Below are 12,982 nucleotides of genomic sequence, written 5' to 3'. Positions count from 1 at the left end.
CCTTGCTCATTCCCCTGCTCGTCTCCAGCCTCAGGAGGCTGGAGACGAGCAGAGAAATGAGCAGGAGAATGAGCAGGAAGCTGGAGACAGAAGGGGAACATCTCCAACTCATGTTCAGGGACTTGTCTTCAGCCTCCGGCTTGCCTCCAGCCCCCTGCTCATTCTCCTGCTCTCTCTCTAGTCCTCCAGAGGCTAGCGATGAGTAGGAGAATGAGCAGGAGGCAGGAGATGAGCAGGGTAGCAACCAGGAGGCTGGAGACAATTCAGGGATTCCCCTGGTTGGCTGCAGGCTCCTTATCTTTTCTCTGCTCAGCTCCTTCCCCCGCCATCACTCTCCTGCCTGGCTTCAGCCTCCTGCACTGCCTGCAGCTTACCAGAAGCAGCACCAGCAGTTCAGGCTGCTCAGGCCCTTATGAATTCTTTTCTGCATAAGTGAACAGCTTCAGAAGGAGGACAGTCTTTACCCCAGAGTCAACCAAGCCTGCTGGTTAGGATACTTCCTAGTGGAATGGTAGTTGGAATCCACTCAAGCAGAGGGGCGAATTGAACTTTGGTCATCCAGTCCTTTTCTGCAGTATTTCCCTATTATCTTGCTCCATGTGTCTTCCTGAAGATCATGCTAATGGTTCTGAGGAGCCAAATTCTCCTCATGCACTGGATAAGGAGCCCGGGTTCCTCCCACAGGACTCTGGATTTCAATCCAGGAATTAAGCATCTAAAAGGTAGATGTTGAAACAGCAACCGTTATGTTGTTTAATTTGTTTTTGGGATATGTCTCTAAGAAAATTGGTTACCTTTGTATGTGGATCCTTACATATATTAATCCATTACATATGTGCACACATACGTCTATTAATTCCCTGCCACAACTAATAGGTTGCTTTATGCTGGAGGGGCTTGCTATAGGGTCCACAAGGTTAGCCAGGGTGATAAAACTGTGACAATCATTCTTATAATCTTTTCCTCATGATCAAAGGCAATGACCCTCTTCCTAGTATGATGGAGATAACCCAAATTACAATTCTAGTGAGAACTAGAAGGCTTCAGGGAAGTGGATCTGGGATTTAGAATTAAGTGTTTACAAAAGCATGTCACCTGGCAGCATATTGTGCATTTAACTGGAATGTAAATATTTCCTTTCACAGGGAAGAGGATGCCTTTGATATAGAAACTCACATTTTTTGCAACTTCACGGGAAATCAGCTTAGACTAGAACATATTCTAAATGAAAAATTTATAAACAAGATCATATTTTAACCAAATATATACATTCTTCTGGGTGTTTTTGAAACACAAAATTTCAGACTCTTCTAAGCCATCCTGGAGGTTTGAGTGTAGATCAATATTTATATATGGTGTAATAGCTTTATTTGTATATTTCAAATGAGTCTAGTAAAAGAAGCAGAAAGGTTTTATTGCTCTTTAATACATATTTATTTTATAATTGCCTTACATAGAGCAAAATGGAATCTGATAAGGGGATGGATTTGTATTTTACTCTGTGAAGTACATAACGGAACAAATTTAGAAGAATTATGAAAGTAAAGACAGATTTGAAGGACATTTGTTAAAAAGGATAACAGCGAGCCTGATCTGGATTTCTTTCTCAGAAAAAACTTCTGGTGTTTCATAATGATTATATATTTTGGCTTCTCAAACTTTTTTTTCACAGGCCACTTGAAAATTGCTGAGGGTCTCGGTGGACCACTTAAACTTTTTTTTGTTCTACAAATCAAAGCACACCATTCATATTGAATATCAGTAGTCTTACCTTACACGTACAGATATTCTTGATTGTTCCACAACCTTTCTGCGGACTACCTGAAGGGAGCTTGCAGCACCCAGCACTACTTTTCCTGCCCCATGGAGTGAGCTGCTCTGATTGGCTCAGCCCGGGCTGGGTTGGGGCTGCATCTGCTCCCAACTCCCACCTGGTTTCCCTGCAACACCTACCTCCATCGCAGGCACGTGCCAGGCTTCCTGGCCACCAGCTCAAAACAGTTGTCTATAAAGCTGTCAGGTATCTGGGCTGCTACATGTGTGAGGTTGAGATGCCCAAATACCTCCAAAATTTTGCCTTATGTAATTTTTAAAAATCAGATATAGGAGATATTTTTAATACGAGGACCTTCAGTTCCCACTCAATTTCTGCATTTTATCTCCTTTTGCTTTCTTTAACAATGCTATTCTGAATTAGGAAGCAACGTAATTACTAGTTTCAGTAATTATTGTATTGTAATGGTATGGGAGACATCTGAAAGTACCTCAAGATGTCACCAAAACAATACAACTGCGGTTATCCTGCCATTCTTAGCCTACGTTTTTTTAAGAAATGAGAGAGAGAGTTTTGTTTGGATAAAAATTCAAGAATTTTCCCCTTATTTTAAAATCTTTTCTGTTTTTTTTTCTTTTTTCTTCCTCAGTTTTGGGCCAGGAAGAGTGATCATCAGGCAAGGCCACATTCCGCAGAATTTCTATTTGATTCTCTCAGGCACTGCTGTGGTCACTAAGGTGGCTCTCAACCAACAGACTGGAGAGCTTTATGCCAGAACGGTTGCTTTTCTGAAGAAAGGGAAATACTTTGGGGTACCTCAATACTCTCTTTCATGTTTTTTTTTTTTACCAAATGTTGCAGGATCTCATATCTCACTGCTGTCCTGTTATACTTTTAGCTTCTCTCATTCCTTGGAGTCTCAGAACAGCAGAGACTCCCTATGCCTGAAGAAGGGTGATTGCGCCTGAAAGCTTGCTAAGAACTTTTTTCCAACTACTCAGTTGGTCTAAGAAAAGATATCACATCTACCCAAAGAAACTTGCTTGCCACAGGATCTGATAGAGACTCAGGGAGAGTCTGACCGACTGCAGATAGCTTCATATCAGACAAAAAAAATGAAATGTATATCTGCATTACCAACTTCTAGAAGTCTCTCTAGACTTGCCCTGTGAAAATACCTATCTATATGTTTCATTAAGATGCTTTTGCAAATCCCATTAAGGTTAATACCCTCCTAGAGCAAGGGAGAAAACCTCCAGAAATCAACCCAAACCGTTCCACCCTAGATATACTCTGTATATTAAAAAAAGAGATGCATTCAGCGTGCTGAATAGAGGTGGCCGAAAATTTTCCACCAAACATAAATTATGTTTTTTTTGTATTTACCTTCCTTGGATTTTTTGCAATTGTTTGTAGGAAACTGCACCATTGAATACTTTTGGGGTTTTTTTTCTAACCAAACTTTTCAGTATTAGATGGCTGGAACAATGTTGGTTTTAATTTTTGGAATGGGTTGACGTTTTTAATTTTTGTAAATTTTTGCCCTGGGAAGGAAAAATAATCTATTTTGTGAGCAGCTTTAATACTGAAATCAGGAAGTTTTTATTCCCCTTCATCAGTTGTAGTTTGCTGGATTCACAGTCCATGGCAATATATAATAAAATATCATACAAGATGGCTGACGAAATTCTAGGGACTGGATATATCATTTCACCCCCAAATAGGCTGAAAATTCAAACAAACCTAGAAATGTTAACAAAACATATTCTGAAGTTTATCACGTTCCATTATTTCAACTATTATGTTATTATTTATATAATAATTTAATCAAAATGATAGACAAAATAATGTTGGAAAAAACCCTTTTTTTAAACTTGTTGAAGCATTTCAGTTAGTTCCTCCTAAAAATTGATTAAACCTATATGCACCCATGAAACATTTTTCAATTTCATGGAGTCAGCATTTTCTGATGGAATAGTCTCAGTGGAAAAATTTTCAAATGATTATTGATAATTTTGCTCACTCTCCTGTAAAACCAAGCAAATCCAATTTCCAGGTTTTCACTGGAGTGGGGCAGCCAGAAGCTGATCTGGGAATAGAAACCAGGTCTTCTGAGCCCCAGGCCCATACTCTATTCTCTATCCCATATTGCCTTTTCACGCCTCTATTCTTTTTCACCACTGTTTGGGGCAGCCCAGTCAGTCTTATTCCTTATCTTGTTCCTGCCTGTGTTGTGGAGTGGTTAGGATAATGTGTGACAGTGCGGTCCTTCTCTCTTTGGTGCTATATAAATAACAAACAAGAAAAAATGCTTCTGTTTCCCTTGTGGTCATGAGGAAAGATAAAGCCTGGAGGCTTAATGCTAGGAAGCTTTATAGATTCATGCCAGAAGGGGCCATTATAATTATCTTGTCTGACCTCCTGCATAACACCATCTGCAGAATTTCATCCAGTGATTTCTACATGTAGCTTGACAACGTGTGGTTGAACTGAAGCATATCATTTAGCAAATCATTCGATCTTCATTAAAGATTCCAGGCAGTGGAGAATTTACAGGACCTTTGGTAATCCGTTTAGAAATATTACGCAGAGGCCCAGCAAAATTTGGGCATAAAAGCAGGCAGAGCATTGCTTATTGGTTTACATAGCATCACTGCTGGGGCAGGAAGCTTTTTATAATGCTTTCTGCACTGTGAGGGTTGTAGAAAGTAGTTTCAACCCCCAAATATTGGTGGTAATATTTGGGAATTGAATTTTGGGCCTGAATTCTCCAAAGTGGGAGCTCTTTTCATTAAACACACCCCTTAAAATGGAGAATTTGATGCAGCCCTTAACCTGATATTGCTAAGACTCCAAGTGTGCCAAACTGGACCTTCACCAAGTATTTAATCCAAAATACTCCTACCAGAGACCTGAAGACAACGTGCTCTCACCTCGGAAGAGTAAACTTCACTCTCAGAGGAGACCCCTCTGGGTTCAGCACATGTATTATATTATTATTTCTCTCATACAGTTCCAGGCTGTTTGCTTCTTATATTATAGAGATTCCCGTTTACTGACACCCTGCAGCTCTGACTTGGCTGTTAGTTGTGATTTATTCCATTAATATATAGATAGCAATATTCCTTTATTTTAGCTTATATTTTTCAAAGGCAGTTTTATAGACAACCTCTTTAATAATTCACATCTATTGCTTAACTTCTTCCTAGGATGTTGCCATCTTGACTGGTGCTAGGAGAAATGCCACAGTAGTCTGTCATGATACTGTTTCCCTGCTGGCTCTTTCTAGACAGGTGAGTTCTTTCCCTGAGCTGAGAAACCCTGTGTAATTGTGTTATTTTCATTTTATTTTGCCTGGAGCCCAATCCTGCGAGGCCCTGAGCTCCTGGGACTGCTGCTGGCTTCATCTGGAGATGAGGGTAGTCAGTGCTTTGCAGGAGACGCACAATACCTTGCACATTGATATTCAGTGAGCAGATGACTCTCATTCAGTTTGCAATTAGAAGGTGTAGTTGTCTGCCATTAATCCGTGTGAACAGTTCTGGATAGACCCGTTGGTATCAGCAGCATGCGTCTCATAAGCAAGCTTTGCAAGACTGGTCTCATAATCGCTGCAGATGCTCTGTAAAATTGTAAAATAGCAGGTGGGCACAGATCCTGAGACTCTTAGTTATGTGGAGTTTTCCCTTATTCCATGAGTAGCCCCAGTGAACACAATAGGGTAGGCTAAAATGGCAAGCTTTTAATGATATTGGCCAATGAGCCATGACATCAATGGATTAGGGGCTGATCCTGGCCTCATGTGAGCTAGCGTGAATAAGAAGTGCATCAGGCTGTCACTCCCCAGCAGGTAGTAGCTATGCAAGCAGAGTAATAGTTACATTCAATTCCAGAAGGCAGGGAAACATTTTGAAGTATGTTATTGTCAGATTTTGCCTGTGTGCAGCTCCTGTTGACTTAAATGGGAATTGGCCACAGCCCAGTTATGGCAGACTTTCTTCAGGGGATGGTAAATTAGAGAGGAACATGTCAGGGCTGGCAAATAATAAGAGACACTAAGGATGAGGGTTTCATCCTTTTAGGTGCTGTGTATTTCCCCTTCCAAATGCAGTAATGAGAGTTGCAGGGTTATTAAGCTTTAGTAGAATTTAGCCTAGAAAAGAAAAGATCTGCAGGGGGTTGGGTACGAGCAGGGGGCGAGAAGTGGAGGTGGGGGGTTACTCGGGTATCGAGGATTATGAGGGAGGACTGAAAACTGATTAGCACTTCATTTCTGTAGTGCCCTGAAAGGCATGAACAAGAGGCCACTGGGGAATTAATGGCAGGTTGAATTTAGAGCAATAAAAGCATAAAGTCAGCCCATGGAATTCCTTGTCACAGGAGGGCAGAAGGTCAATGCCTGTGGCTGGATATAAAGAGAAGTTGGGTAAATTTATGAGTGATCATAACATTTGTATTTATGTTACGTACCCAGGTGCTGACACCTAAAGAGAAGTTGGGAGGTAGGGATGTCAGGGGTGAGAGTGAATGAGCCTTGCTGTTACACTAATAGGGACCTCAGCCGGAATGGCTGAGCCTATGTGACTAAATCGCATGCTTCTGGATATAAGTTTCTACCTTTTTGAATGTTTTGTTCCCACAAACTCTAATTGTAAATGCATTATTTTCTGCTTTGGGAACATGTCCTACGGAGGTGTCCATCAGAGCCTCCTAAACTCAGGGTGGTTTAAGGAAGTTTAAATAGACCACACACTGCTGTAGAATTCACCCCCTCCATTAAAATTAGTAGAAATTTTCCCATTGACTTCAACTTACAGAAGCAAATTCTAAGGGTCTCCTAAGTCACACTCACAGTTGCTGAATTCTCTTTGGGTTTACAGAGGTGAATGCCTGCCAATCTCAGTGCCGGTGGAGTTTCAGAGTACAGTCCTTCTCTGATCCTTGCCAAGTTCGAAAAAATATCCAGGGGCAAATCTCTACTAAAAGCTTGCCTGCACAAGGAAATTTAGAAAGAAACACAAAATGATCTGGAAAGGCACTTATTTCAGAATAAGAGTCTACATGGGGATCAACTCTAGTGATATTATTGTACTGAGATAGTTCTGCAGGCCAGTTTCCCCATATAATAGAGGTTTTTGATCCAGAGAGCTGCCAAGGGATGCTGTGCTTTCTGGGGATTGTTAGTTTGGGGGGATTTAATATGTTTTAATATACAATTTCAGGACTGAGGCTAATGGTTCTCTAAGCTGTCTTGCTGTTCTCCTTGTCTCTGTAGCAGCATGCTGATATAACTCAGAACCTCCTTTTACAACTGACTCTGGCGCCTCTTACCAACGGATTTTGGAGGACAGAAAATATCATCCTTATCCCTGCTGTGTTATCTTTAGGAGGACAAGCATCTGGGTAGCACTTTCCTTTCACGACATATATTGGGCATAGTTTATTACTGAAATGCACTGTAAACTCAGCTTCCCTGGCAGCTGTGCCAACTTAGACCATTGGTGAATTTGGCTTCTTCTATTTGGATTTGTTATCTTCCATGTGCCTGGTTCAGAACTATCCATTTTTGGATGTAAGCCTCTGAATTAAACAGAGTTTAGCCTTTTGTCCTGACAAAATTCACCACTATTTCCTAATGACTCTCAGTGCTAAATATACTTCTGAACACTTCAACAAGACTGTACCACTGGTGATGGTTAGGAAGGGGGATGGACATTATGGTGCCACATTAGAGCATCCCAGGGAAACCACTGTAGTTTGGATGCTCTGCGCTCCTCCATGTTCTGCACTTGACCCAAGAGGACCATGATGTCCTACTGACTGCTACTAGCAACTAATATGACACCTTTCTCTTTCTGCCATGGGACTGCATTTAGGGTACGGAGCTAGTATGAAGGTCCCACCATCTTCTACTCCCTCCACATCCATCAGTGCCTGGTGCAGACTCAAAAGCAGGTGACTCCTATTTGCGTGGACTCAGAGATGATGAGACCAATGAAGGGAGGCAAGCAGAGGATTCTTACTACTATGTATGATCTTGTACAAGCATAGAAACCAAGACATGACTGACACCGGATTCAGTTGTCTCAGTAAAACAAGGTCTGACACTCAGCTCCATGGCATTTTCCTCTCTGTCTGGACATACCTAGAGCTGACTGGGAGAATGCATTTGTGTTCTGTGATCATTTGTGAGCTTCTAGATTTTTTTTTTTTTTCATTCAAGGGACTCTCCTCCCCCTATAGAGCAGAGCCAGATCACCAATGGGGACTTAACCATATACCTTTTAAATGAAAGAACAGTACTGGGAACATAACCAGTATAAACCAGGGGGTATAGGGGACACTACAATGCCCCGAAGGGGCAGGATTCAACAAAGGTTAGACACGTACAATCATAGACGTATTCATCCAGTTGACAAAAGACAGGGTTAACCAAAATATAAAACACAAACAGCAGAACAAACAATACTGGGTGGTGAAATATAAAAGGCACAAAATACAAAACATCAAATAACAAGGAATATGGGGCCTAGGTACCTGGAGGGAGGAGAAAGGAGGAAAACACAATGACCCCTTTCCACCACAACAAGAATTTCTCCATGTTACTTCACTCACCCTAAGTCATCCCAACTGGGACTTGATCTCAGATTTCCCACATGGTAGGTAGAAACCTCTACTAGACAACTACCAGTGCTGGTACTATGCCAAGCTGTTAGGGGTCTTTGCCCTCCAGGAGCCCCGGCCTCGTATCGAGCTGCCTGCCCTCTTACTGGCGGAGCTGGAAGCAGAGCTGGGAGCCTCTCAGGTTGCTGCTCAGATCCTTGCTGGAACTGGGGAGCCTCTCCTGCTGGCCGCAGCCTCTCGTAGGGGATCCTGGAGCCCAGTGGGGAGCCTCTCCTGCCGGCCACATGCCGCGCTGCTGAGGGTCCAGCTGCTGCCTGCAGGTCCCACTCCTTCAGATGCTTCTGGGGCAACTGCTCCCACCCCACTGGCCCAGCCCTTGCCAACTCTTTGAGACTCCTTCCTTGTGGTCCCTCGCTGGTCTCCCCTGAGTCAGCCATGCTGCCCCTTTTATCCCCCCCAGGTGACCCAAGGGGCCAATCAGGGGACATGGAGGGTGAGTCTCTGGGGTCTGATTGGTGAGGAAAGGGAGTCCCAAGTCCTCCAATCATCTTTTACCCCTTCAAAACCCCTGGGCCAAATCATTACCAGATTGGTGAGGAAAGGGAATCCCAAGTCCTCCAGTCATCTTTTACCCTCTCAAAACCCCTGGGTTAAGTCACTACCAGCCAGCCTGTCACACCTGTGGTCCAGTAGAAGTGAGGTACTCTTTGCCTCTGTGACAGGATACATTACCACTGCAGCATGTACAAACTCTCTGTTTCCATTGCCTCCTATTCCATATTATAGATAGCCTTTGAGACTGTTGGATATTCTGGGAGTGTGAGTGTCTCTATCCCCAAGACCCATCTTGAAATTCTTCATGGGAAGCCCATTTTCTACCCATCTTTACCTATCACCCTCCCCAACCCCCCACCCTAATTCCTGCAAGCAGGGAAATGTCTGATGTCTCTTCCTGCTCTCTCCATATATAGACAGCTACTTAATAATCTGCTCTTTCATTGGATGTAGTTCTCAATCTACATTAATCAGTGGAATATGTGACACTCTAAGTTACTGATAGGTTGGCATGCTATGACACTGACTGTGATAGTTTTTTGAGAAGCAGAATAACAGGCAACTAACTGCATGTAAGGAGACAGCCATGTATAGAAATAGCATCTCATTATTCTCCTTCAGTATTGAAGCCCTTAAAATCAAAGGGACTCTGGTTGTATATTTCCCTATTTGTTGTTCTCAGAAGGTGGCCATGCAGAGCTATAATTCATATTAACCAGCAGGGAAGATGCCCTAAGGTTTACACTGGATTTCACAAAGGCAATAGCTTACACCTTGATTAAAACAGTTTGTTTGGATGAAACATCCCTTTAAACAGTACAGTATCCATTTCTGGCTCTGGGAGTTATTTCTAGTCCAAATTCCTTATAATTTGTATGAATGCTATAGGAATGGGGAAGATTGATGCTGACTCAGTCACTAGCTCATTAATTTTTCTTTTAATAAGGGTTCCTGTTAGCAATGGGCCTGAATAACGTAATAAACCTGCTCACAATTTTGTGCATATATTTTCTCTCAACATCTGCCCCATTCTAGTAGCTGTCAAAAGGTATGGAAGGCATATATTAACATGGATCGAGTCCTTGTCCTCATGACAGTGCTGTCCACTATAATACAGAAGTTTTCCCTTAACTCTTCAGCTTTACATTTTACCCAGCGAGAGCTGGGGTGGCTTAGGATGCAGTACCAAACCCTTTGGTTTTCTTGCTGCAAAGTTGCCTCTTAAGAGTGTCTCAAATAGGAGACTTACTAGAAGGAAGGTAAAGGAGACTTCTTTTACCTCTCACTCAGTGTGGTTTTACTATTCTTAACTATAGCAGTCTTTTACGCATTGGATGGTGACCTCAGTGATAGAGTCCTTAATTTGACATTTTCTATTAAACCCTTATGTAATGTTTATCCATATAGCCTCACTAAGATGAAGATGTATTACAACTCATCTATTTTTTCCTCACCTTTTGAACATATTTTTCTTGTGTTCACCACATTTTTGTAGGAGGATATTAATTACAAAGTTAGCATTTACCAACCATCACCAGAGTCACAGAAGGCAGAATGGGGTAGCATTTTAGAATCAAACTAATTGAAAAATGCATAAGTTTTTATAAGCTTTCACAGGTGATAGCCTACTTAAAAAATAAAGGACTTGAGAACCACCACGTGATCAGCAGGGATCCAGGTTTTCAGTCTGTTGTGGAAAAAAAGGAAAATGTGGATTTACTCCTTTAACAGAGAAAAATGTAGATTTTCTCTTTTCAGGGAGAAAAAACATGGGAAACCACAGGTTTTCCATTGCAAGCTGGCTGCGTTTCAGCCTGCAAGGGGCTGCTTGGTCCTGCAGGGAGTGGGAGGAAGGTGATTGGAGGCAAGGCGCGCTATGTGCATGTGCACATGCACATGTATGTGGCAGCCAGGCAGTGGTAGAGAGCAGCTTCTTCAGCTTTCTCCAGGTTAGTCTATGTTGGGGGAACAAAGGGGCATGGGCCATGGATTGGGAGGCCAGGGGGGCACAGGTGGGGGAGCACATGCTGTCTGAGATTTCTGCATGCACAGTGGGGCATGGGGCTGTAGCTGGGCCGGACCAGCTCCAGGCAGGCGCTGCCTCCAGGACCATCGCTGCCAAGGAGAGGCAGCTCCTGCCCACCTGGCAGCAGCGGGGCCAAAACTCCATGCTGTTGCCTCCACTGCTGCTTCTCCACCTCACTATAGTTGCACAGCACTTCCTCATGCTCTGGCTCCTGCCCACTGGGCCACGGAGGCAGCTCCTCTGCAGATAATCTGACCCAGCTGCAGTCCCACACCCTGCTGTGGGCACGGCAATCTCAGGGGGCATGTGCCCCCCCCCGCCCCATTTCCTGTGCCCTCCTCCTTCCCCACACACCATGCCCTTCCTCACACACTGGGGTGCTGGGAGCAGGGCAGTAGGTCTGGAGTGAGGGGCAGTGGCAGGGCCAGGGGGCTGCGGGTTTGGAGTAAGGGGCATTAGCAGGGCTAGGGGCTGTGACTTGGGAGTGAGGGGCAATGGCAGGGGCAGAGCACCAGCATATCAGGGCTGCTCAGCACCACAAAGCAACTGGGGGGATGCCGCAATTGAACCCACATCCTGGTAAGTGAAAGGGACAGGGGCAGGTCTGATTTTCCATGATAGAAAACCCAATATCAAACAGCAAAATGTATAGGTATTTAGAATTTGTTTTATGATAGTGATTGAGGCACTGGTAGGCTTCTAAAATGCTTTAAAATTGTAAATATATCAATAAAACATTGTGTTCAACTGATACCTATACATATATATTGGTGTTTCATTTTAATTGTGGAATAATGTGGATTTCGGGTTTTTAAATCAGAGAATATGCAATATTTATCAGAGAATTTGCTGTTTTTAAACACAGAGAGAACACCAGGATCCTTAGTGATCAGCATTTTTTCCCTTGTGGAGGCCATTTTTCTCTTTTAAATTTATTTTAATAACCACCTTATTTCTAATAAAAGAGCCGTTCCAATATGTTTACAGCTACAGAAGCCAAATGTTCTGGTCTATTAGCCTTATCCCTCCATTCTTTAATATTGGTACTATATCCAGATTTCCTCCAGTCTTCTGGTAGCAGCTCTGATTTTAATGACTTTATGATCTGTGCCAAAGAATACGCTGACTCTTAGCTTAGCATCCCATAGTGAATCCCATCAGGTCCAGGAGATGCTGATTTGATGTATGCTTGTTCCACTAATAAGCCTTGTAGTTTGGATATGGTCCTGGCCTTCTATTCCCCCAGCAAGAGTTGCCTTCTGCTCCATCTGATCTGTTATGCGAATGTTGCTTGTGACTTGAACACACCAGAAAGAGTGAAGTTTTCCTCTTTAGTGTCACAACAAGAAGTCCTTTTTTAAATACATAGGGAGTAAAAAGAAGGCCCCGGGTAATGTGGGGCCCTTGCAGGACGCGACGGGGAATCTGGTTGTCACACCAGATGACAAAGCCAACATATTTAATGATTTCTTTGCCTCTGTCTTCCTCAGTAAGGACCAGAACTGCCACCTCCCTGCTAGGCCCCCATTGGGCCCCGAGGGAGGCACACCTGAGCCCAGGGTAAGTGAGGATCTAGTTAGGGAGCTGCTGGAGGGGCTGGATGTTTTTAAGTCAGCCGGTCCGGATGATCTCCACCCTAGAGTTCTAAAGGAACTGGCCGGGGTCATTGCGAGTCCCCTGGCGCAGCTTTATGAGCACTCGTGGTGCTCTGGAGAGGTGCCGGAGGACTGGAAGAGGGCCAACGTGGTTCCCATCTTCAAAAAGGGAAGGAAGGAGGACCCAGGAAACTATAGGCCAGTCAGTCTTACCTCGATCCTGGGCAAGCTGTTCGAGAAAATTATTCTGGCACACATCCAGGAGGGGCCAGCAGGGAAATGCATGCTCAGGGGCAACCAGCACGGGTTCATCAGCGGCAGGTCATGTCAGACCAACCTGGTGGCCTTCTACGATCAGGTCACTAAATCATTGGATGCAGGGGTAGCAGTGGATATAGTCTTCCTGGA

The 12,982-nt window shown here is 43.5% G+C and overlaps 1 protein-coding gene across 1 annotated transcript in view; it reads left to right on the top strand.

Annotated features, from left to right (window-relative positions):
* Positions 1 to 12,982, top strand: part of LOC102386654 (cyclic nucleotide-binding domain-containing protein 2-like) — a 135,850-nt gene that overhangs the window by 49,066 nt on the left and 73,802 nt on the right. The window contains exons 7-8 of the mRNA XM_025200837.1: positions 2,424 to 2,586; positions 4,984 to 5,067. Of these exons, the coding sequence (XP_025056622.1) occupies positions 2,424 to 2,586; positions 4,984 to 5,067 (247 nt within the window). The remainder of the gene's footprint in view (positions 1 to 2,423; positions 2,587 to 4,983; positions 5,068 to 12,982) is intronic.

This window comes from Alligator sinensis, unplaced genomic scaffold (assembly GCF_000455745.1).
Source record: "Alligator sinensis unplaced genomic scaffold, ASM45574v1 scaffold602_1, whole genome shotgun sequence".
Classification (NCBI taxonomy): Eukaryota; Metazoa; Chordata; order Crocodylia; family Alligatoridae; genus Alligator; species Alligator sinensis.
Note: the sequence above shows the minus strand (reverse complement) of the source record. Positions and strands in the feature narration are given on the sequence as shown.